The following is a 25,764-nucleotide window of genomic DNA, read 5'->3' on the forward strand; positions in this document are numbered from 1 at the left end:
GCAAATTGTACTGATTTGACATTTAATCTGTCAAATTTATAAAACCGCGAATCTCCGAATCCGCGTAAGTCGAGAACCGTGTAACTCGGGAACAGACTCTACTATATTGATTCCTAAACTGAAAAACACCTTGCGTCTCCATCGGGCATTATTATGAGATTAAGTATCAAAGTGAAAATATAAAATTGTGTACATTATCGATGATTCGTATTTCTTTTGAATGGTTTATTGAATGGCATTTAAAGCGGAAGTCGGATTTTTTGGTTTGAAATTTGGGACAAATTAAAGTCAAACTACAATGAAGAACAAATTGAATTAAATAATAAATTGTTTTTGTAATGGATTTTTTGTTGCAATTTATTTGTTTCTGTTTACTGTTTACAAATCTATCCATATCAAACTAAAAACATCTGTTTAAGGTCTGGCAATCCTCTCTGGTTTCATATAATCAAGTCTGAATCTTTGACACGCTTTTGTATATGCCACTAACATTAAAAGACCAATTAAAAAAAGGTTTTATCATTTATTAAGCGTAACATTAGATGGATAATAACAATATTACAATTACAAAACCATAGAAACAATAGTTTAATGTAAAAAATGGTACTATTTTTTTAAATGTTGGTAATTTATTTGCAAGTAGGTTTATTACGCGAAATCAATGTTTTCGTAGCTGGAAGAAACAAACCCATTAAACATAGAACAGTAGGCAAATGTAATGATGTGTTGTTTATGTACCATTGCTTCTTATCAACAAGAAAACGATCCATTTTTATGCAACCCCGATGGACGAAGAATGCGGAAATCCATCAACGCATGGCTCAGACACGATACGTCCTTAAACCTTTTGGGTAGGAATACAACAACCACTGCTGGGCAAAACATCATCATTTCGGCCATCCACTCATAAATCGGCTCACGGTTCTACCTATAAATTACGCTATTTCGTATAAACGGTGTTGTTGAAACCGGCCAGCTCACTTCAGGAAAAAGATCACCTACACGACTCGAGTGGGACTCGCTTTGCGTTTGATAGCTGCCAGTTACATAACTTTTCTACTGTCGGTACGAATCACCCAGGAAGAACATCTTGTACCGAACAGGGCGATATGTCCTCCTTTTTACTGTCACCCCATATTGGGATACGTTGGCAATATATAGCGTAGAACGGAAATGAAACAGCTAATAATACACCGCACATTCGATGGGCACACAGGCAATCCGAAATGGCTGCAGCTCTACGACCATAAACAGTCACAATCGTTTTTTCTGCTTCATCGTGCCTCGCACAGTCGACAAACAACACGACAAGTGTGGAGGAAAAATAAAAGGAGCAAACGGATTATCCTCCATATGAAATAAGGTGAAGCCATCCGTCCGTGCGGGATTAGTTGACAGAGGTAGCGCTTTGTGTAGTTTTTTTTTAAAGATGGGCATAGCCTTTTTTGTTGTTATTTAACATGTATTTTACTCGTAGTGTTTAGCTTACAACATAACTCGTAGATGAAAACATCTTGCGGCATATTAAAAATTGTGAGGAATACTGACAGAGAATTGGTTGTGGGGGTTTTTTTTTTTTGCAACAGGATTTCAGTTTTTTCGGGCAAAAATTATTATCCCGAATTTGGATTGTATAAAAAAAATCAGATTTAAAATACAATTGCACATCATACGCGGAAGACGGAGGACGAAAATGCCGTATCGATTGCGTCGCGAGAAACAAATATACGTCATAAAATGAGCAATAATTTGATAATAAACATGCCTGACACACGACTGATGTACTCAAAATAATGTAATTTATTTTCGGCGAAATTTGGAAACCATTTTGCGCTACACGACATGTAAAATGCTAGATATTGGCAATGATGCCTATAGCATCGGGTAATCTAAAATCAAATTTGATTTCCAACCAATGTGTGAGTGTATGTGCATATATCATTTCAAACGTGCTTTTTTTGCCTGAAGTGGCAACTGCTATTTCTTTCAGTAGCTATCAAAATATTGACGAAAAAGGCACTCAAAAGTGCCCTTGAAACGCTTGGAGCAGATAAATCAACCGAACTGGTGTGACGACGCATCCAGCTCTGCCTGTTTCTTTCCCTGTTTTTTTTGTGCAGAAATAGAAATAGGAATGAAAAAAAGTAAAAAAAAAGTAGAGATGCCAACACAAATTTACATCAAACAATCCTGACAATATTAGGACGGAAGGTGACGATTTTTTATGAAAAACTTTGCTTTTCTTCATGACACCATTTGTGACCTATTTTCTGTCTAAAATATTCGCAAGGTAAGGAGAGTCGTTATCTTACGCCATTGTTAATAAAAGTAACAAAATGAGCTAAAACAAAAATCTAGTTTAAAAATAAAAAATAACATTTTGTTAGTTAAACACAGCCTTTCCCATGTACGAAAGCATACGCGTACACGCATAATACTTGGTTGGAAAATGTCAAAATTCGAGAAAGCTCGCACGTGAGCAAAAAATAGAGCATGTTTAGGAGCAACTTTTCAAAGAGGGCAAGAGCGTATATAAAGCGAGAGAGAGAGAGAAAGAAAAGCGAGAGCAAAAGTGCAATACCACTGAGCATACTGCGACTGAGGCGAATATCCAATTACATCTTTACCCAGAGAGCCAAACACCATAACGACGACAGCGGTTTACGCGAGAAACCCGTGGTGGAGAGAAAATTTTATGTCATGTGATTTGAATTTTCCACCATGAGGAAAATGCGGTTTTAGTAATGAATGCCTTTGCAAATCCATTATTTTGGCTTTTGACGCATATTAATAAATGTAAAATAGCATCCATTTCCTTCGCAAGCCCATTAAACGACATCTTTTACAATAATGCATCAACACTTCTACGTTTTTTTGTTGCTTTTGTTCATTACTCACCTTTTGTCACCGCCATCACCACCCGCTGCAGCGGCAGTTGCATCTGCTGGAGCTGCAGTCGGTGCTGCGGTAGCACCGGAAGTAGTCGCTGTCGCAGTGGTTGCAGCCGAGTTCGGGGGTGTCGGGACTTCCTCGTCCTGCGGTTCGCCCTTAGCCGCTCCAATCCACGAGGTCACTTGATTCGTTAATCCGGAAAACATGTTCACTGCAAACAAGGGTAGGAAAACGTTTGGATAGGGGTGATTCTTCTTACTACTACGGCCACGGTTTAGCTACGAATGTGCAGGGGATGGTGCAAAAAAACGGCTTGCTAATTCGATTTTGACAGCCCTTAAAGTACCCTTCTATATTATTTTGCCCAAAACTTCCTCCACACCCACTGTCTATAGAAATACCGTAGTAGTAATTGTCGCACGTTCACTATACAAAACGTCACTTCCTGTATTACAAGTGAAAATACAAAACTGAAGTCCTTTCGCTAGACTGACTAAAAGCTACCCTTCATATGGTGTCGATTTCGTAACGAAATAGGTACTAAGACAACTTGGACACGTTACGGTTTGCAGGGCTTGATGAAAACCAACTTCAGCACGTTTGATGATCTCCTGTGCACGGGGAGGTATAACTCTATTACACGATTGCACCACAGGCTATTTGGATGGCGTGATGCAAAGGATCAAGCCAAGGACATACGATTTTATCTTTAAGGAGAACACACACACACACACCTCACGCCTGTATCTGTTCAATGGTAGCAAGAACTAGACTGGATGCTGCTACCGAGATGACTTTACTGTATCGGCAATCCTATCTTTTCCTATGAAAAGCCAACGCAATGGTTACTTTGCTACTGCCACGAACAGAATGTATGGCTGTACATCTATCCGAAGCTTGCGTGGAAAAGCTAGAGAGCGAGAGAGATTTCTCCCTGCCATTTCTCTGATCCTAGTTGTGGAAATTCTGTTTCTTTTTCTTCCTCCTGTCACTGCGAGATGTCTATTGTTCGCGCGCCACGAATAATACAAACACACGCCAACGCATACTCTGGGCCCGAACTTCACAGAGGCTTTTAGCCGATCTTTTACGAGCGCGCGCCCCAGAGAGCGGACGACAGTGTGAGGACAATTTTCTTTCCTTTCCAACGAGGAAGTTGTCCCCGAAGCTCCTGTTTCAACAAACACCGGCAATCGGGACGGGAAGCGTAAAGGAGGCATGGCAATGGGGCAGAAACGAAAGGACAGTAGGAACAAACACGAAAGCGACATGCTAAGAAAGAGCTTTTTGTCCCTTCGTCGTCGACGACGACATCCACAAAAATTCTCTATTCCGTCGTTGAAGTTTTTCACACCATGAACACCGCACACATTTATACACCCACACACACACACACACTCGCACACCTACACACACACATCTATGCACGTTCACAATTATTTCCCAAGCAAATAAGGGAAGATTTATTACACCAGAGTGCTATTTCGCCTCTAAGTGGCTATCTCGATATGGAGAAAGCAACGCAAGGTGAACCATAAAAGGAACCTGTTTACACAAAGGATTCTATGCTAGGGAGGTCTACAAAAAAACTTGCTTCAATACCAAACGCTCCACTAATCGTGTGCGCATAATTTTACACTGAGAAAAAAGTCGATGGGAAAAGTTGCAAAATTTTGTTTTTTTTTTTATGTTGTTTTCCTATTGATTTTAACCACTCGTTCCACACACACACACACTGGCCGTGTCACAACCACACATGCGAGGAACATATGCGTTCTTCCTGTTCGATCTGTTCGATGGTAAACTCGCCACCGGTACAATGGTATGGAAGAACGGTTGCAATTTTTTCAACATAAAATAATCGAACAACTAAGCCTATCGTACCGTTACGATCAAATCCGGAAACGACAGTTGAGGAGATTAAAAAAACTGCTTCCGTTCACTGGTACTGGCAGTCAAGTTGGCTAAATCGATCGAGTTAGGTCTGTTCCAACAGGATGCCGAACAACGAATAAACTAAACCGAGGCAGAGCAAAACCCCACATCCGCTGTGCCGTCGGACGTGTGTGTGTATGTGTGTGCGATATCCTGTTTCGTCCTTTTGCACGTAATTTATGCTGGAGAGCTTTCAAGTGCTTTCCACCAGCATTGCGCATTCGCTGTTGATGCTGCCCCAATCGCATCGATGAAAAGCGTCACATGCACGTTGGGGCATGCACACATGCGGACGAAAAGCTCTGGACAGCTTCACGAACACTGCTTCACGGCATGGAAGCTTTACGGAAACCACGAACCATTGCGCTGGCATTTGGGACGGTTTGCTTGCGGAAAGGACGCCAACTAGAGCAATGGTGCGGAGCTGTGGTGTTCACAGAACACAAAATACTCCCAGAGTGTTCGCCCCTTCAGCGGGAACACTATGAATCGTGCCACATGACATGCGTACTACGAACGGCCGAACCGATCGAACTGTGATGCGTGTCGCGCTGAAAACGAAAGAAAAAGAAAAGAAAGAAATAAGGAAACAGACACAGCGAAGAAAGTTTGGAATGGAATGAATTATTAGCCCAATGACACGCTTTAGTTACTGCGGAGCTGAAACATCTCCGACCTTTGCCGGTATTTTTATGAATGAAATCGAATATTTTGTAACAGTGAGGCGTGCTGGTCATTCAGACCATTAATGCCAATGCAATGCTGGTTAATAATTCAAACTCATTCGCCACCACATGAGAGCATGATTGGCTGAACGAAGAATGTATGTACACAATTGGCCACAGCTTGGCTGTGTCGTACATGTGACGCGCGTTTAGTGGGCTACATCCATAAATAATCCTATTATTACTCTTCTGGAAGCTTTCGGCGCAGATGAACCATTCACGGCCAGCCGTTTTCAGTCGCCAGCTGTTCGAATAACGTTAAATTGAGTGTTAAATTGAGTGAATCTCCTGTATATCGCAAATGTAATACATGTTCTATCAGCGATAGGATCGATCGTGCGAATGAACACAACCGAAGGCTTATTAGCAAATTGTTTAATTTGATTTCAAGCCAATCGATAACCGAAAGGGGAACTGAAGTTTCATACAATGATGAGCTAATGAGCTTGAACGAATGGTAATGATGTGTTAATCACACCTCTGTTGACTATCCTACATCACCACGTACTTACTGCACCATGGGGCTTTTGCGTCTATCCTTTAGCTATCGACTCTTCTACCCCACTCTGCTAGAAAAGCTAGCATCGAATTCTTTTTCGGTCGTGTCTCGCTCGGAAATGGAAGGAAAGAAAAATCAATAACGGTAGGAAGCAACCGTGCCCATCCTGGTGGAACTGTACATACTAACTGACCAGCTAGCTGCAGCGACGGTGGCTGTGCGTAAAGCTAATACTAGAGAAATATTTGCAATTATTGATCCGTGCCTTAGGTGCTACAGTTACACAGCTACACCCTACGCTAAGGATTGTTTGGAATTTCATACTTTTCGTTGATTTGTTTGATTTGCGTTGGCCAATTTTGCTCTGTCCCACCAACACTCTCGATCACACCCCCCTGTTGAAGCGGAATTTCCTGCTCAGGAAATCAATATATATGTCGCTGGCGTCAAACGGCGCTTACACGGTTGCGTGTTGCTGGTGAGACAAACGGATGTACGGAAACACTTTACTGCACCTTGCAACTTGCACTACGCACTGAAAAGTTTGCTGTTTTGCACCAACTGCACCAGGAAAGCCACTCTTCTTTCTGCTCACGAACGTTTCGAAACGCACAATGAAAACAACTTTTGTACTGCTCTTGATAACAATGACAGCTGTTTTGGTGGCAGCGTTTATACTATCGTGTCACAGTGTGTACGCGGAATGACATACGTAACGTGGTGTTTGTTTTCTAAAATTCGATTTGTTCATTAAACCTTTAATAAAATTATCCATTTTCATCCTTTTTCCTGCATGTTTTTTTTATCTAACTTCCTTGATACTATTCCGTTCAATCGCGTGTATTGGCTGGATGTTTTATGCTCATGTGCCCCTTGCATGTACCCAGTCTCAAGTGACAGCTGAATGGTCGCCTTCGTCGTCGTGTATCGGAAAAGCGCAAACGTTGTTTACCAAATGAAAATTTAGGATATTCCGTGCTTGCCGGCAAGACAACAAAAAAACGAGCGTATCGAGCACAGTCAGAATCGTTCAAAATGCATCTCGGCGCACAAAAGCTAGCTCTTAAACAGAAGTAAGTTTTCGCATGATTACCATGTTTTCTTTGGCGATCAGATCGGCCCATAACAATTTGTGTTTGTCTCCTTTTTTCTACAACTCCAGAGAAGCGAAACTTGCGGCTGCATTTCCCAAAGGAATACGGTGTCAGAAATGTTTGGAATTTGGCCACTGGAGCTACGAATGCCAAGGCAAACGAAAGTATCTCCATCGTTCATCCCGTACCCAGGTGTTGAAAAAGAATTTAAACAAAATTGGCTCCAAAAAGTAAGTCCCGAGACTTATCACTAGATCCACTGCCGGTATCGATGCTAAATTCTTATAAAACTCATTTTCCTGTGCATTCGATGTTTTTCTTTGCAGTGGTGATGCCGCAACGGGAACTAAAGAATCATCGGATGCAATAAAAAACAGCACAAAACCGTCGTCCGGTGGGGAGAGTAAGAAAAAGGCAGCATCCGATGATACATCCGACAGCAGTGACGATAGCAGCGGCAGCAGTAGCAGCAGCGAAAGTAGTGATAGCAGCACCAGTAGCAGCGATTCAGGTAGTAGCAGTAGTAGCGACGATGGCAGCAGCTCTAGCGATAGTTCCTCCAGCAGTAGCAGCTCTAGCGGCAGCAGCAGCAGTAGTGATGATGAAGCTTCCTCCTCGGAGGAGGACAGAGTGGCGAAGAAAAAAGCACGACTAACCAAGCGGAAAAAGGCCACAAACGGAAGCCAGAAGGCTGGAAGCGATAGAAAAAACGAAGGAAAGCAAAAAAGACACAAAAAAGGGGAAAAAAGGTTGCAAAGGACGATAGTGCTAGCAGCAGTGCTAGTGATAGCAGTAGCAGCAGTAGCGATAGCTCCAGCGACGACTCTTCTGCCTCGGAAAACGAGCGTAAAAGAAAGAGAAAACGGCGAGCTAAGGAGGGCGAATAGTGCAAGTTTCCGTGTTGAGAACCTCCACATACCGCTGCTATTCCGCACGGCTAAAAGGGCGGGCGTCTCCTTGCTAACGATATTTCTACCCTAAATGCCATGAAATTGCTGAGCATCATCTACCCTTACGGTGCAAGGTAAGTATGCAGTCCCCGAATCTACGTGTAATCCCCCCAGACATACACACGAAACTATCTGTTCTATGTAAGCTTATAATGTCAGGATGTCACACACAACACACATTTATTATTCGTAAAGTATTCCTTACCATATTGTACAAAAGCGTAAAATGAGAAAATGTGTAAAAGAAATAATGGTGTAAACGTTAATAAACTTTAGCCGACTTAAAGCTAGTTGCGCAGAAAGAACGAACTCTACGGCTCGGCTGCTTCCGGAACCACCTGGACGATCACCTTCCGTTTGGCGTCGTAGGTGAACCCATTCTGTCGGAACAGTTCGCTTTCGAGGAATGGTTTCAGGTTGAAAATGTCGATCGCCTTCGCCCGCTCGGACAGATCCCGCTCCATCACCTCGACCACGGTGGTTCGTGGCCGATCACCCTCCGTCTGCTTGCCTCGCCGTCCGGCCTCCTTGCAGCGCTGGTACGCCAGCTGGTCGAGCGTGAGCTGGCGAAGAATGAAGAACAGCAGCTCCGAATGGTCGCGCTGGAACGACAGGTACTTCTGGAAGGTGGCGCGCATCTTCTTCATTACGCTGAACTTTTGCGCCTCGATAAAGCTTTCCAGCATCATGCGGATGGCCATGTTCACGTCCACGTCCTGCACCGTGTCGCGCAGATGCATCCGGGCGTGGGCTTCCGACATACGAATGACACTCTCGATGTGGCGCACCGTGATCGGCAGTGATCCGGTCGAGAGCGACTCCTGGCGCAGCTGCGAGTACATGTTAGCAATCTTGTCCTGGTCCATGTTCGACAGCTTCGGATGGACGTTCTCCTTCGCGTACACGATGTACTTCTTCAGCAGGTCCTGTGGGATCTGCATCGTGTCCTCCGGTTGTGTGTCGGGCTCTTCGGCCTCCTTCGAGGGATGATGCTTGATGTGCGAAGCAACCACGAACTCGGCCAAATGCTTATCCTGCATCGGATCGAACTCGTCCTTCACCACGCACAGGATGTCGAAACGCGACAAGATCGGCTCGGAAAGGTTCACGTTCTCCGAGAACGTCATGCTCGGGTCGTACCGTCCGCCGATCGGGTTGGCCGCAGCAATCACCGCACAACGGGCCTGCAGCGACGTAACAATACCCGCCTTCGAAACCGAAATCGACTGCTGCTCCATCGCCTCGTGGATCGAGGTACGGTCCTGATCGTTCATCTTGTCAAACTCGTCGATCAGACAAACGCCCATATCCGCCAGCACCAGGGCGCCCGCCTCGAGGGTCCACTCGCGCGTCGTTGGGTTGCGCCGTACGTACGCCGTCAAACCGACCGCCGAAGCACCCTGGCCCGTGGTAAACACTGCCCGCGGTGCAATCTTTTCCGTGTACTTCAAGAACTGGGACTTGGCCGTTCCCGGATCACCGCACAGCAGAATGTTGATATCGCCGCGGATTTTGTGCTTGTTGCCCGGGTTCTTCGATTCGCCCCCGAACAGACACAGCGCTAGCCCTCGCTTGATGTACTCGTGACCGTAGATCGACGGTGCCATGCTCTGCGTGATGCGATCGCTGATGCGCGGATCGCGGCTCAGACGCTGGATTGTCGAAATGTCCTCGTCGGTCAGTGAGGCCACCACCTGCTTACTGTCCTTCACCACCAGATGGTTCGCGATCAGCACCGTTGCAAACACCGGGAAGCCCTGCTCCGTGTTGAGCGATCCGTCGTAGTTGTTGGTGTAAATGCCCGTCACCTCGATTTCATCACCCGGTTTGCACTGATCGCACAGATCGGCCAGCAGCACGCAATCCTTGCTGCGGGGTATACGTCCGGCCGGAATTCTTCCCGGAGACTCCTGAAGCGTGATCTTCTGATAGTTCCGGTACAGCGTCTGCTCCATGTTGATCGAGAACGGACCAACACTTTGACACTCGGGACAGGAGCCGGGCTTAACTTCCGTGTTCTGGCTCTGCACGAACGGTCCCAGCACGTAGCCACACTTGACGCAGTCGTACTTGATGACGGAGAGCTGCGGCAGCACACCCGTCGTTGCCGTGACAACGCCCAGTGTGCGCACAAGCTGGTTCAGGTGAAGCTTACGGAAGGTGCGCAGCTCCTCCACTAGCGGAAGATCGGAAATGCGCACATGAATCTCGTTCGTCACACGCTCGTACGTCGGGTACAGACTCAACACCATCTCCTTGGCCACCTTGTCCAAAATGTCGAGCATTTGGAAGGGCGCCTCGGGCAGGAAGTACGCCAGCACATGCTGATTGTGCGCCAGGTCTGAAAACGACACTACAAAGCTCGAATTGTTCTGCTCGCACATGCGTCGAATGCGCTCCCGGTACACATAATGGCCCTTATCGTCGACGAAGGTGCGCAAGAAGCTGTTGAAGCGGTTCGAAATCTCTGTCCGTGGGCCCAACATTGACACCCACTCCTTGATGCTGTGGCCCTTTGTGTCCTCGAGGTTTTCGATTGATTCCACCATCTCGGCATCGGTTTCCGTTTCGGCTCCGATTTCGGCAGCCTTTTCAGCGGCACGCCTTTTGGCCCGCGGGATATCGTCTTCGTCGTCGCTCTTGTCGTAGAACAGATCGCGATGATCACGGTGCACTCCGGCATCACGGTCTCGCCGGCGCATCTCTGCTTCGGCCGCTGCGCGATCCGCCTGCGAGATGTCGCTGTACTCTTCCGTATCCAGATCGTCCATGTCGTACCGGTCGAGATGGGGCGCAGGGCGATAGTCTGCCTCCATATTATCCCCAAATAGCTCTTCCCCGTCCGCCTCTTCCTCATCGTAAATCTCGTCACGGACGGTAGTGTCGCCAAGAATTTCCGCCTCATCTTCAAACGGCTCGAAATCACCGACCGGAGAAGTGGCCCCGGACCGGAAGTTTCGTCGATCCATATCCGACGGTACGTTTGGTGCTGGGGAGCTTGGTGTATCCTGCAAGTGTGTACAGGCGCACATTAGAACCATCAGTATATTGACTTTAACCGTCTGAAATGGCTTACGATCTTGAATCACAGCTACTTACCGACATCTTTAGAAGTGTTAACAAATCAATAAACTGCTAGAAATGGTAAAAAATAACGCTATAACGTGGAAAATAACAAACAGCACAACAGAAACAGCTCTACACAATCTGTTAACGCCAAGCAACAAAACGAATGCGCGCGCAATTTTGACATGCGTCGTAGCGGCTGACATCTGGAATAAGACCCAACTGGCAGACGGGCTAAAAATATCCCAACGGTTGACGATAAATACCGGAGAATGTCCCACTATGTACAGGTAATTATGTACACGGAAGGAAAAATGTACATCTGCTACTAGAGTAGCGCGGTTATTGGTTTTGAAGAATTTGCTTAAATAGAATTATTATGTTAAATTACATTTGCTTCCGCTAGATGTGGTAAACTGGTGTTTTAAATTGAATTTGATGGATTTTTTTTTAAATAATGTATTTTATAAATCTCATGGATGACATCGAAACAAATAGAATTCGGCGTTACTCCAATATCTGCATGGGTGAAATAACATTAATTTTCATCAATAAGAAATTTTGTTAAATGAACACAATCTTCGACACTGTCCAAATCTGACGAAACCTCCTTGGTCGTGTTCGAGGAGGAAAGAGGAGGCAAGATAGGATTAAATTGAGGTGGCAAGATGGCGTTGAGGCGTCCGATCATGATAGGATAGGATAGGAGTCCGATCAAGGATAATCAGTTTTTGTAATTTTTCACAAAACATTAATTTTGTTAAATTGGTCAAATAAGCTTTATGATATAACTTTTTTTTTTTTTTGATAAAACGAAACTCCTAAAATACAAAATGCATGAGAATAGGCTGTAAAACTAAAGAGAAAAAACGCCTAGAACGGTCACATAAGATTTTGTTGCTTGGGTGGATCATCTTCGAAATTTGGTTCGAAAATGTAATAATTGACAAGGTACAGCAAAAAGGTGTGTGTTTTAAATTTCCTATATATACCTTGCAGAGTGACATTTTAATTTATCAGTTTCTAAAACTAATTGTGTAGATCAAAATATGTTTAGATTTAACACATTACCTTTGATTAAAATCATCTGAAATGAAAAAATACAAATTAAACGTAATGAAAACTACTTTTTTTTAGTTTAATCAACTCATAAGTTTTTATATTTTTCTATTTGAAATCGTTTTTGATAGGAAGTGAAATAAAGTTAAGAGAAAGTTTAGAAGGGAAGAGAAATAATAGGTTATAGTTTAATATAGGGGCCTCCAAACTTTTCAGCTCGCGGGCCGCATTGGTTCAAAAATAAGGCCACATGACGCTACCTTTAACTGGTGAGTGATCGTTTAAATCTCGTTTTTATAAAAATAATACTAACGATACTTGTACAGCTTCGTGTTACTAAAGCTTGATTTTTGTCTAAGAAAAGTAAAAAATACAATTTTATTTGAAAAAGTCAAAATAACGTTATATTTATTTTAACTCTGGCAAAGTCCTCGTGGGCCGCATTATAAGCTCTTGAGGGCCGTGGTTTGGAGACCCCTGGTTTAAGATAAGCACACTCTTGAGTCTTCATTTTCCGAATGATATTTCACGGCAATTTTTTAGCCCTTTTCAGCTGCTTTTTTACCTGTGATAAATTTGTTTCAGCTTTGCATAAGAAAATAGTATAACTAGCTGTGAACTATTGTTAGGCGGTCGTTTGCTGTTTTTTTAAGTAAAGACTTTGAGCCAATTGGCCTCATTCGCCTCTTTTAATCGGTTGATTAATTCTAAGCTTATGTTTAGTTTGGAATTCCTTTATTCAGATCCTACGTTGTGTTTCTTAATTCTTCCTCTGTTTCTCTATCTGGACGTGCGTCCAAACTCCTTCTGTCAAAAACAAAACCTGTCATCCTAACGTCATAAACGTCTGTCATGTCCCAATTCACAAAAACCAAACGTCTCATAGCAAACATTACGGCCACCTAAATTTCCTAAATTTACATCTACTAGTACTGCTCTTCCTTTTCAAATGGCAACAAACATACGCGCGACACTGGACGTTTCAGAAACCCTTGTTGTGTGCGAAGAGTTACCACGCGAACGATACCATCGGAACCAGGATGAACTTCGTGGATTCTGGCTAGTGGCCACTCGCAGGAAGCAACGTTATCCTCCTTCAAGATCACCATTTGGCCGACAGCCACACGCTGAGGAACAAGAATCCGTTGATTGTTGTTGTGTAGTTCACACAAATACTCGGTCCTCCATCTCTTCCAGTGCCGCTGCACTAGCTGTTGAAGCAATTGAAATCGGCGCACGCGGTTCTCAGGGACGTCCACAACGTTGTTATCAGGCAGCGCCATCAAAGCCGTCCCGATGAGAAAATGCCCCGGTGTTAGGGCATCTACTTCACTAGGATCTTCAGATAAGGGAGTTAAAGGGCGGCTGTTCATTTGTGCCTCTATTTGCACCAGCACTGTTGACATCTCCCCAAACGATAGACGTTGCAGGCGAAAAAGCTTTCGCAAGGTACGTTTCGCCGACTTGACTGCTGCCTCCCATAGTCCACCAAAATTAGGCGCACGCGGGGGTATGAAGTGCCATTCTACCTTGTTTCTAGCACATTCCGCCAGTACAGCCTCCTTATGATGCGGATCGTTGAGAAGACGATGCAACTCCATTAGCTCAGTGTTTGCTCCTCGAAAGTTTAGCCCATTGTCTGAGTAAACCTTAGTAGGAAATCCTCTACGCGAAACGAAACGACGGAACGCTGCAAGGAATGCCGCCGTAGACAAATCCTCCACTAACTCCAAATGCACTGCTTTGACTGCAAAGCAGACAAATACAGCCGCGTATGCCTTTGTTGCAGCAGCCCTACGATGAGCGGGCTTGAGATAGAATGGCCCGCAATAGTCAACTCCTACAACCGAGAAGGGACGCGTAGGCGTAGCACGAGATTCAGGAAGTTGCCCCATAGGTTGAGATACTGTTTTAGGATCCGCTCTAAAGCACGTTACGCAGCTCTTGCAAACCGAATTAGCAATTCGTCGGCCGTCGATCACCCAATATTCCTTTCGCATTTCAGCCAACGTGGCGCGAGGACCTGCGTGAAGCAATCGGCGGTGATATTCGACTGCTATTAGTTTGGCAAAATGACTACTTCCTGGTAGTAGCAAAGGGTGCTTTCCAGAGTACTCGATCCCAGTTTGCTGTAGACGGCCACCAACACGGAGTAATCCATCTGCATCGATAAAAGGATGCAGAGATTTCAAACGAGAAGTTGCACGTACAGGTTTTCCGGATGATAATTCTCGCATGTCGTTCGGAAAGTAGACGTTTTGAAGCATTTTGACGAACGTTATTTTTGCGTTCTCCAGATCTATGGTGGTAATAAATGCTTCTCTGGAGGGATTCTGTTGGCGCCTGTACCCTTTCCATCGCAAACAGTATGCCGTGAATCTTAGTGCCTTCCAATAGCAAGAAAAACGTTTCACCCAATTCACCGAATCAATCGAAATTGCTGCTATGTTCTGCTTCTTGCGCTCCATCATTTCCTCAGGTGGAACTTCTATCATCTTACTTTCCTTCCACTCTTCTTGTGGCGATGACAACCAACTAGGGCCATGGAACCACAAATCGGACGATAATAGCTGCTGGGGTAGAGCTCCTCTTGAAACTATATCAGCCGGATTTTCTGTACCTCTAATGTGCATCCATTTGCAGCACTTTCCGATGTCCTGTATCAACGATACACGATTTGCTACAAAAGTGACCCATGTATACGAAGGAGATTTGAGCCAATGCAAAACCACTCTAGAATCACTCCACATAAATGTTTCGATTTCTTGCATGCCCATTGATTTGCTTACATGATTCCACAAATTTATCGCCACCACTGCCGCACAAAGCTCCAATCGGGCCAAGCTGATTCTCTTTAACGGAGCTGGTCTAGATTTTGCAGCAAGTATTTCGACCTTTATTTGCCCATCACCATCCGTTGATCTTAAATACATGACTGCTCCATATGCCGCTTCGGATGCATCGGCAAAACAATGAAGCTGCATTGATGTCGATTTTGGCAAACGGACGTATCTCGGAATCTTGATGTCGGATAGCAAGGGTAGATTAGCATGAAATCCTTTCCATTCTTCTGCAAGCTCTGACGATAATGGGTCATCCCAGTCGTGACACGCAATCCACAGCTTCTGCATCCTTATTTTTGCCCAAGAAATAATTGGAGCTATCAAACCAAGCGGGTCAAACAACCTGGCGATCATGGAGTAAATTCTTCTCTTCGTTAAAGGCTCCGCGTACTCAATGGTGTTGGCTTGAACATAAAGATGATCAGATGCTGGTAGCCAAACGACTCCGAGAGTTTTTACTGGATCATCAGATATAAAATTAACAGCAGTTTTCGAAGTGCGATCACCAGGGTTGATTTTCGTTAACAACATTTTTGAATTCGTACTCCATTTTTGTAAACGGAAACCTCCTTTCGCAAGTAGCTTCACGAGTTGCTCATACAACTGCAAGGCTTCGTCTTCTGTATCGGCGCCTCCTATATAATCATCTACGTAGAAATCATTTAAGAGTGCCTTTTTGCGACCGGAAAATTATCGCCTTCATCAATAGCAAGTTGTTTTAAAACACGAGTCGCTAAAAAGGAAGACGGGGACAAACCAAAGGTTACTCGCTGCAACTCATAGGTTTCTACCGGCTGAGATTGATCGCTCCTCCAAAGTATTCGTTGTAACGGGGTGTGGTCTGGATGGACTTTTATTTGGAGGTACATTTTCTCTATATCGGCTGCTATAGCGATCGGATGCAATCGAAATCTTAGCAAAAGGTTCAGCAAACTATCTTGGATGACCGGGCCTTTCATTAATACGTCATTCAACGAGCAGCCGCTCGCTGTCTTAGCCGATCCATCAAACACTGGACGAATTTTAGTGCTAGTGCTGCATTCTTTTACTACAGGATGGTGAGGCAAGAAACATTGTACGGATATATCGTTATCACCTTTAGCCTTTTGCAGATAACCTCGACTTACGTATTCACTAATCACTGCCGCATATTCATTTTTCAAAGCAGGGTTTCGGTCGAAACGGCGTTCTAGCTGCTGAAAACGTCGCATAGCAAAAGATTTAGACTCACCTAAGTTTTTAGCCACTCCAGCGTGCTTGAACGGTAATCTCACAATATATCTCCCGGAGGAATCGCGATCATGTTGTTGCTGAAAGCTGTCCTCGCACTCTTGTTCCTCGGACGTCCATTTAACGGCCTCTGGAATTTGCTCTATTTCCCAAAATTTTACAATGAGCTCTTCGAGCGAAGGTTTGGTACCAACATGCATGATCGACTGCGGAACGATGCTCTTATTATCATCAGCTTCACCCTTTACTTTACCGGTCGCTAACCACCCAAAGACAGAATCAATAAACGCTGGCATGTTTCCGACAGGCTTCCTAACCTTGACTGTACCATGGCCCTTTGTCTGCAAAAATTCATGGTAATATTCTGAGCCCAGCAAAATATCAATTTGACCGCCATTGCCAGCCTCGGGATCAGCCAATTGAAAATCACGATTAAATAGTGACGTGTCGATACGTTCCGGATGGTAGCCAGTAATCATTGGTAGCACCGAAAAATTCATTCGACGTTTGTAGGCGAAGTTCCTTGATGCTATTTCCGCTTCAACGGTTTTAGCTGTGAATACCGGGCATTTGCCTACGCCTACTAGCTCTTGGCTGCGACCTTTTCCGTTCAGATGCAAACTGCGACATAGAGCTTCTGATATAATATTTACTTGTGCACCGCTATCGATCAACGCTCTTGCTTGTTTCTGCTTTCCTGAAGAATTTTTAACAAAAATAATCGCAGTAGATAAAAATATATGATTTTGCGATGCGGTTACAGCTGCATTTACTGACGAGGTGGTGCTACTCGATTCGTTCACGTTCAACTCGTTCATTTGTTCCGATAGCGATCCATTTAGCTGTTCTCTATGCAGAAGAGTATGGTGTTTTTTATGACATTCGGAACATCGAAATCTCATCTTGCATGCCATAGAGACGTGCCCCGGGCGTAGACAGTTACGGCAAAGCCGTTTTTCGCTTACAAATTGATATTTGTCATCAATTGACATGTTGTTAAATAGATTGCATGTATGAAGTAGGTGTTGCTCTCCACATTTTACGCAAATCTGAATCAGAGATGTTACGTTCATTGCCAATTGTCGTTCTACTGTCTTTCTTAATTTGCCGGTTTGAACACGATCCTCTGTAACAGCATCTAGAACTCGAGACTGAACATGAAGAAATTTCACTAAATCATCCAAACTGTGTTTTTTGAATTTTCTACATATTTCTCCCAATCATGGTGTGTTTTTTCATCCAGCTTTGATAGCATAATTTGGATAATAAGCATACCCCATTCATCAGTACTCTCTCCTAACTGCTTCAGAAGCTTTATATTTCGCTCAAACGTGTCCACTAATGAGTGGATTTCCTTCTGGCTGGAGGATTTCAAAGCGGGATACTGCAATAAAGAATTAACGTAACGCTTTTTAGTACATACTCATTCGAAAATCGTTCAACAAGAGCGTTCCAGGCTGGCATATAGCTTGCTCCTGTCGATGGAAAAGAATTAATTAGGCTAGCAGCTTCTCCTTTTAACGATTGCTTCAAATAAGCTATTTTGTGCACAGGCGCTAGAGTTGTATTAGTGTGAATGTTTGCCTCAAACATATCGCGGAAAGGTAGCCATTCGTCGTATTTTCCTGAAAAAACTGGAAGCGACAAGTTTGGTAATTTGATAAGGCAGCTTGATTCACCCATACTATCTTGCATTTGACTTGCCGACTCTTTCACTCGCACTGCTGGAGCTTCTACTGGTGGGGGCTTAATAATCTTCAATCTGATGAGATCCGCAATTTGCATACAATTTTCATCTACGGCGTCATATAACTGCTCATTTTCATCAGAATGGCATGCATCATCCAAGAGTCGCAACTCGTTGGCAATTGCCTCAAATTCCATCCAGCATTTTTCCAATCGATTGAGTCGAGTCGTTGCTTGCTCCTGCGTTATGCCGTTTGCTCGCTCTGCAAAATTGTCGATCCGTTCGATGCAACGCAAGATGGCGTCTCTTTGCGCTTTCTTGCCAGCTATTTTCGTTTGTTCATTACTTTTACGGGCTTGCTGCGCTTGCTTATCGTACTTGTCCGCCATCTTGCTTGACATAGGTTGCTGTGGTTGGCAGGCCGGCAATATCGTTTCATTAACAGATGAATCTTTAAACCCAAGGAAAGCTTCTTCGTCCGAACTGAAATCCGTCATTTTCCACAATTTTCACAATCTTGGTCACTACGGCACCAATGTTTAGTTTGGAATTCCTTTATTCAGATCCTACGTTGTGTTTCTTAATTCTTCCTCTGTTTCTCTATCTGGACGTGCGTCCAAACTCCTTCTGTCAAAAACAAAACCTGTCATCCTAACGTCATAAACGTCTGTCATGTCCCAATTCACAAAAACCAAACGTCTCATAGCAAACAGCTTAAAATCTAACATTCTTCTTTGCTAGCCATTTGTGGCTTGTAGTTGTTACCTTACCGGGTAGTCTCGGATTACTTAAAGCTATCCTTTGATTTTATTGTCTGTTACAAATGGGGTTTTGTTATTTGCTGTGTATTATTATTTATTATTATTTATTGATTTCTTAATTGTTTGCCTCACTGGGCTTTACAATTTTTAGTTAAAACTAGGGAAGGAGGATTGAGGGATAGGAAAATGTGAGGAGATAATAGGTTAGGACGAATCCAGTAAGAGAACACGGAAGCGGGATAAAGGAAGTTTAAAGTAAAAAAAGATTGTAGTAATTATTGAAGGACTCACACGCTCTAAGCCAAGGGTCGTTCTGTGCGAAAGTATAACGCATCCGAGGGATTAAAATGGGGGGTCTGTCACGAAGACAACGGGAAGGAGCATATAGCGGAATATTGGACAGTAAAGAAGGAGCATCAATATTATCGGTAAGTAAACCGGCAATAAATAAAGCCTTTGCATGGCTGTAGGCATCTGACGGAGTGCAGACTATGCATGCATAGTCAAGGATGGGACGTACCTAGCAGCAGTAGCGAGCGTTAACGCAGGTTGGGTCGCGTATTTCGGAAGCCATGCGGGAGTTCAAGTCTAAATACTTATTGGCTTTATTGAAAACAAAGTTTATGTGCTACTTGAACGAGAGCTCACAGTCTAATCAGACTCCCAGATCCTTCGCGGAGGACACTCTATTTAAACTTGCCCCGTCTAAATGAAAGGAAAATAGTGTTGTGTTATCTAATCTGCGACTGAAAGATTCGTTGAGCACCATGTAGAGAACGCGTCCAAATGTTTTTGGAGTGCTTCGCAATCCGACAAAGAGGACCCTGGGATAAATATTTTAATATCATTTGCAAATAACAGATGCCCATTATCACGAATAATGCTAATAAAATCATTGATGAATATAATAAACAGAACAAGACTTCGTGCACTGCCCTGAGGTACACCTGACAAGCCCGTAAATGGGTAGGAAAGTGAATCACCTAGCCTAACAGAATAATGTCTGTCAGATAGAAAAGACTTGAGCCATGAAAGAATTGGTTTGCCAAAACCAAGTTTCTCTAGCATCGGGAGCAGTATATTTTGGGGTAGGCTATCAAAGGCAGCTTTGAAGTAGTGATGGGCGGGTCGACCCGAACCTATCGGGGTCGGAGCCATCGGATAGGACAGAGAGCATCTATAGGCTTTTTGATGAGAAGCGCCATAGCATCGGAATAAATATTTCGTATCAGTGGAAAATTGTAGCATCCAACAACTAAACACATTACCAGCTGTTTTCTTCCGCAGATCCTGCGCGAAGCCACTAACGTACGCTTATTGTAAACACAGTTACACCAGCCAACATGCTGTGATGTGAGATCGTAATATACTAAAAGCGAAAGAAATACTTATAGCATGAGGATTTTACAAGACACAATACACAAAACAGTAGCCAATTATCTGGCATATTAAATCAAATCGAGAAATGAGGTAAATACTACGCATTTACCAGAAATGGAGCACAACGTGCTTAAATATCACAAAATATTTTAATTTCTTTCGAAGCCTAATAAAGATCGAAGCTTTTTTACGACATGCTGTGAACCATTGCGTGTCCTATTCTACGGATTGTCTTGTATGCAAGCGAACAAAAGTAGTTACAATCGATCGTTATCAAAGCATTGCTTTTAAATTAACATCGGGCGTGATACAGTTAACTCTCTCTAAGGGCACCCTAGAAGGGACCAACTGCGCTTACACTGATTCTACAAGATCCTAAAGACGCGAAAACAATTTATTTGAGTTTAGTACTATTACAATAATAAAAAGAACAATAATAATAATAACAATAATAATAAAAGGTAAGCCTTTTTTATGCTAAAATTATGGCGGATTGAAGGAAGTGAAAGTGTTGTAAAAAGTTCCCCCGGAGAATTGTGGGTTGTCATGAAGCAGTGCTAGAGAATGAAAATAATATGAAAATGCAACATACCATCGATTAGAGAGAATTAACTGTTCATTATGAACCAATCAATTAAATCGATAAATCATTGCCAATTTAATTTCTCTACTAATTTAATTAGTCATTAAATGTAAAATAAAGCCGACAATGATAAACTTCAGCGCTCATAAGCAAAGGAAAATTTACAACTATTTCAGTTCAACATGAACATTCGTAGTAAAGTGTTTTTGTTCATAATTACTATCTCGTCGCTACAGGCTATCACAACGAAGCGAACAAGTGAAACCATCCAATATGTGGCAAACCTAACGCATTTTATCAACGATCAACAATTTGGTACCTTCGTTTGCTGGATGCTACAGTTTAGTGAGCAACATGTTCCTGCTTTATTACACAACGCAATGGCGCAAGAGCTCTCCAAGGATGAAGCTGCAGTTCTGGTTCACGTTGATCTACACACATCGTACAGCGCGTCCTTTCCCTCGGCCAACGTGGCTATCATCTTCGCCGATGCTTTGGACGAGGATATGGACCATGCACATTTTTGCTCCTGGCTAGACGCAATCTCTTATAAGACCGTTGTTATCGTCCTATTTAAAATGACCAATCAGATGCTCATCAACAGTGTTGCGGACAATTTCCTTTTGTATGGTATACTAAACCTGCTTATGGTTTCCATTAATCAAGATCGCATTTTCACATTCAACTACGTCCCTACACGATCGATGGTGCATGTTGGGTTTCCCCGTCCATCGGTATTGCTCTACAATCGACTAAAAGAGCTTAATCTGGAATCGTTAACAATAAGCTATGCTAAGAGCAGTTACACCTATCCGGATGAGACAGGTGTTGAAGGAGAAGATATTCATCTGTTTAAACTTTTCTTTCAGAGGCTTGGGATAAAGTTAACATTTCACAAGCCCATCTGTGATGGAAAGGACTATATTATTGATTGTTTGGAGCAAACGAATAATTATATTTTTGTGAATCGGATATATGCTCGTACGTATTCTATTCAGTTGATCGATACCATCGAAATGGACAAAATACTGATTCTAGCACCAAAAGGCGAGCCACTGAGCTTTTCGGAAATGCTAGTTAAGCCCTTGAGCCCTGTCGTATGGATTTTACTCCTAGCCATCTGCGCTGCTGTTCATATATTATGTCGTCTTGCTCCCAGCCTCATCTGTAACGATTTAGTGCTATTGGCGCTTACTGGCATAGAAAAGCGAAGCCTACACACGACTGGACGATTCGAGAAGTTACTCGCCATCTCACTGATCGTACTGTTCTTTCAAATCAAAAGTGCTTACGAAACCAAGCTCGTATCATACATGATCGATGTACCTACCGGGCCAGACCCGAAGACGCTCGATGATCTTCGCGAAAGAGACTTACCGGTGCTTGTCGACGGTAAATTCTTCACCCCGAACCAGTTTAATGAGCAGTTGGCTGGATTAACACGTCCTGACAATACAGCATCTTTGCTATGGGACAAAGCATTCTTGATCAATGGCATTGGTTTGCGCATAATGGCAAGGAATGTAGTAACCATGGATCCTGTAACTGGCAAGCAACGTTTCGTTCCGCTCGAAGAAATACTGGGTGAAAGAATGTCATTCTTCTTCTTTCGTAAAAGTTGTCCTTTTCAACACGACTTTAGTAAATATCGACGGTTAGTATTCGAGGCCGGACTGCAACAATATTGGCGAGAAACAGTAATAGCACACCGGGATAGGAGATTTAAGACCTTAGTTGCCAAACTTACAAACATTTCTCAGCAAACTATTAGGGGCAGTACGCTCAAACCACTATTCATCTGCATCATCTTCCTCTGGGTGATCGCACTGTGCGCCTTTTTGAGCGAACTTTTTATCTTTTACATTTTGAAATGGTACAAGCTAATGAAAACACAACGTTTGAAGGGTCAATGAGAATCTGTGTAACATTATTAAAATTTTGGTTTCTTTTCAAATGAAATTTATGTAAACTCAAAAACCTTAGGATCAAAAGGATATATCACTGACAAATGTTAGCAATAAAGAGTAGAACATCTTAACTAACTAAAATGTTTGTCAAAATGCTACATAAGTCCCTAAAATTGGAAAGAAACTACGCACAGGGAAAGTAAATTCAATAATCAAAATTAGTTTAAAATCATGCAACACCAACACAGGCTAATGCAATTTCAAGTGCAGCGGGCATATATAATAACATTGATCTGACGGTAATTTCCATATGCACGCGAAGGGAGAACCGTTTTACGGACAAGTCACTTGAGTGTAACAGATAAAACGCCGACATTAATCCATATGTCTCGGAGCTGGTCCCGTGGTACAGTCGTCAACTAGAACGACTCAATAAAATGCCCGCCATGGGTTCAAGTCTAGAATGGACCGTCCCCTCGTAGCAAGGATTGACTATCCGGCTGCGTGGTAATGAATTAAGTCTCGAAAGCCTGTATAGGCCGGCATGTTCGCGTAGAAAGACGTTATGCCAAATAGAAGAATCCATGTAAGAATCCATGTTACTTATTTGTCTCTTATAACCAATAGAAAATGCGGAGGAAATGAATTAGGTAAATTTGAGACAATTTCACCCGCAAACCCATAGAAAGTAAGATAGAATATAATGATAATAGTTGGGTAAGAATAAACATTTGCATACCAAAACTATAAGAGGATCATCACAGCACTATGTTCTTCTGAACTGTATACATTTGGCTGGTGCGGGAAGCTAAAACTATCTTTCAACCTTCGCTCGAAGATATTATAGGGTTTTTATATTGTTTATTTGTTTATTTGATCAAGTAAACCCATCGAACTCGTTTGGTTTAAACGGGTGAATTCAAACATATACATAATCACCTCTTTCATAATACCTCACTACAACAGTTGAGGACGGATCCAATCTCTACGATGGCGGTGACTGCCATAGTTTCATCAAGGAAATTCGATGGGTCTCACTCCATCGAATACAACGGTATTTCTTAGCATCCTATACATAACTCGCCAAGCGCTAACTAATGGAAAAAGGGTTGGAAATCCAAATTCATCCAAATCGGTAAATGAGTTGAATAAATCAATTTTAATGGAAATTATCAAAACGTTTGATAAAATTCGAACCTTCTTCAGGAACTTCAGAGTTGCACATTACGTGAACGGATGGTCCGATTGGGATGAAATTTGATAGTTGTGCCAGGCCAATGAATTCCGCTCAGGGGTCGTTGGCCCGCTACCTTATGTTTATCATAAAAACTTTCATAACAAAAAAACAGCTAATTTGCAAAATCAATTAAAAGATAAAATAAAAGACCAAGCATAGAATCAGCACGGGAAACAATCTTATAATAATAATTACAATCAATATCTAGCATTTGCATTGTTAATTGGACTTTTTTGGCTGTATTTATAAAAAAAACTAAAACTGATAATTTATGATAATTATTCAAGCCTACATGGAGAAAAAAAAACGAACGGAACGTGCCTGTCGTCAGTTATCCGTCAGTTATATTTTTTGGCCCTGCCGGACGAAGACATGAGTGTGGACATGTTTTTCAGAACTACCGTGATTTTTATCAATTTCTCCTCAGCTTTGGCAATATTGTTGAAGTAGAGCTTTTGCATTTTCCGTTCAGAAAAATTGATTGGGCATGTTGGACCTAGTGATGGGTAAAGTTAGCCTTAAAATGCGGAGTCGACTCCTATCCGACTCCGATAAATTCGGTATCAACTCCCGGAATCGCCCGGAGTCTCGCGGAGTCGTCCGGAGTTGTTCGGAGTCGTCCGGAGTCGTTCGGAGTCGTTCGGAGTCGTTTGGAGTCGTTCGGAGTCGGAGTCGTCCGGAGTCGTCCGGATTCGTTCGGAGTCTTCTGGAGTTATTGGGAGTCGGAGTCGTTCGGAGTCTTCTGGAGTTATTGGGAGTCTGAGTCGTCGCGAGTCGTCTGGGGTCGTTCGGAGTCGGAGTCGACTGGAGTCGTCCAGAGTCTTCTGGAGTTATTGGGAGTCTGAGTCGTCGCGAGTCGTCTGGAGTCGTTCGGAGTCGGAGTCGTCTGGAGTCGTCCAGAGTCTTCTGGAGTTATTGGGAGTCGGAGTCGTCTGGAGTCGTTCGGAGTCGTTTGGAGTCGTTTGGAGTCGTTCGGAGTCGTTTGGAGTCGTTTGGAGTCGTTCGGAGGTGGAGTCGTCCGGAGTCGTCCAGAGTCGTCCAGAGTCTTCTGGAGTTATTGGGAGTCAGAGCCGTCCGGAGTCGTCCGGAGTCTTCTGGAGTTATTGGGAGTCGGAATCGTGCGAAGTCGTCTGGAGTCGTTCGGAGTCATTCTGAGTCGTCTGGAGTCGTTCGAAGTCGGAGTCGTTCGGAGTCGTTGGGAGTTGTCCGGAGTCGTCCAGAGTCATTTGGAGTCGTCTGGAGTTATTGGGAGTCGGTGTCATCTGGAGTCGTCCGGAATCATCCAGAGTCGTCCGGTGTCGTCCGGAGTTATTGAGAGTCAGAGTCATCTGGAGTCGTCCGGAATCATTCCCCCGAAATTCGCATAAAATGATCGCATTAGGTTTTGGTTTCGCCTTTGCTTGCCACTGCGAAGCCAGTGGACATATTTCCCATGTACTATTTCACTCTTTGGCCTTTTTGCTTCGTCTTCCCGGCCAAGCGAACGTAACGTTGTAGCGACTCGCCCCTCGGTTTTAATTTTCAGCATCTTTTGGAGCTTCTTGTAGCTCAGGATCGTCGGCCATTCGGAACTGGGCTTTCTTTCGATGACTGATGTCTTATAGTGCCAAGATGTTGTAGATGCCTGAACAGGCTTATATGACATTCGCAATATGCTGTACAGAGTACGGTTCTAAACGATGTTGCTTCCCTTTTTTGGACATCACGGTTAGAGTTCGACTGATAGAGGTGTCAAATTTTGTATGCTGACTCATAGGGTACTATTAATGAAAGTGCAAATAATGTTTTGTTAGTGTAAGTCAAGATAACCCCATGAAGAAGCGACAATTTTTGTCAAATTTTTAATGCAAACGTTAGCAGCAGTTTTTGGTATCGTATTGCTTTGAATTACGGACACTTAAGACATTTTTGGTATG

At 43.4% G+C, this 25,764-nt stretch overlaps 3 protein-coding genes across 8 annotated transcripts in view; 1 reads left to right on the forward strand and 2 right to left on the reverse strand.

Moving 5' to 3' along the window:
* Positions 1 to 6,674, reverse strand: part of LOC120897446 (synapse-associated protein of 47 kDa) — a 30,036-nt gene extending 23,362 nt beyond the window's left edge. For all 5 annotated transcript variants that reach the window (XM_040302366.1, XM_040302364.1, XM_040302365.1 and 2 more), the window contains exons 1-3: positions 6,513 to 6,674; positions 5,339 to 5,378; positions 2,899 to 3,103 (exon numbers count right to left, since the gene is read on the reverse strand). In XM_040302366.1, the coding sequence (XP_040158300.1) occupies positions 2,899 to 3,103; position 5,339 (206 nt within the window). In that variant the 5' untranslated portion in view covers positions 5,340 to 5,378; positions 6,513 to 6,674. The remainder of the gene's footprint in view (positions 1 to 2,898; positions 3,104 to 5,338; positions 5,379 to 6,512) is intronic.
* A 109-nt stretch (positions 6,675 to 6,783) lies between these two features.
* Positions 6,784 to 8,400, forward strand: LOC120897453 (zinc finger CCHC domain-containing protein 10). Of its 2 annotated transcripts, XM_040302377.1 has the most exons (4): positions 6,784 to 7,124; positions 7,214 to 7,375; positions 7,472 to 8,064; positions 8,110 to 8,400. In XM_040302377.1, the coding sequence occupies exons 1-4, from the start codon at positions 7,087 to 7,089 to the stop codon at positions 8,124 to 8,126; spliced, it is 810 nt and encodes a 269-aa protein (XP_040158311.1). In that variant the 5' UTR covers positions 6,784 to 7,086; the 3' UTR covers positions 8,127 to 8,400. The 2 variants fall into 2 exon arrangements, with proteins under 2 accessions (XP_040158311.1, XP_040158310.1); XM_040302376.1 differs by having other exon boundaries at positions 6,786 to 7,124; positions 7,472 to 8,400.
* On the reverse strand, positions 8,251 to 11,338 carry LOC120897442 (DNA replication licensing factor Mcm2). Its single transcript, XM_040302355.1, has 2 exons — positions 11,195 to 11,338; positions 8,251 to 11,103 (listed from the first exon to the last, which is right to left on the reverse strand). The coding sequence occupies exons 1-2, from the start codon at positions 11,198 to 11,200 to the stop codon at positions 8,407 to 8,409; spliced, it is 2,703 nt and encodes a 900-aa protein (XP_040158289.1). The 5' UTR covers positions 11,201 to 11,338; the 3' UTR covers positions 8,251 to 8,406.
* Between the last annotated feature and the right edge of the window lie 14,426 nt (positions 11,339 to 25,764).

The sequence above is a fragment of the Anopheles arabiensis genome, chromosome 2 (assembly GCF_016920715.1).
Source record: "Anopheles arabiensis isolate DONGOLA chromosome 2, AaraD3, whole genome shotgun sequence".
NCBI classification, from domain to species: domain Eukaryota; kingdom Metazoa; phylum Arthropoda; class Insecta; order Diptera; family Culicidae; genus Anopheles; species Anopheles arabiensis.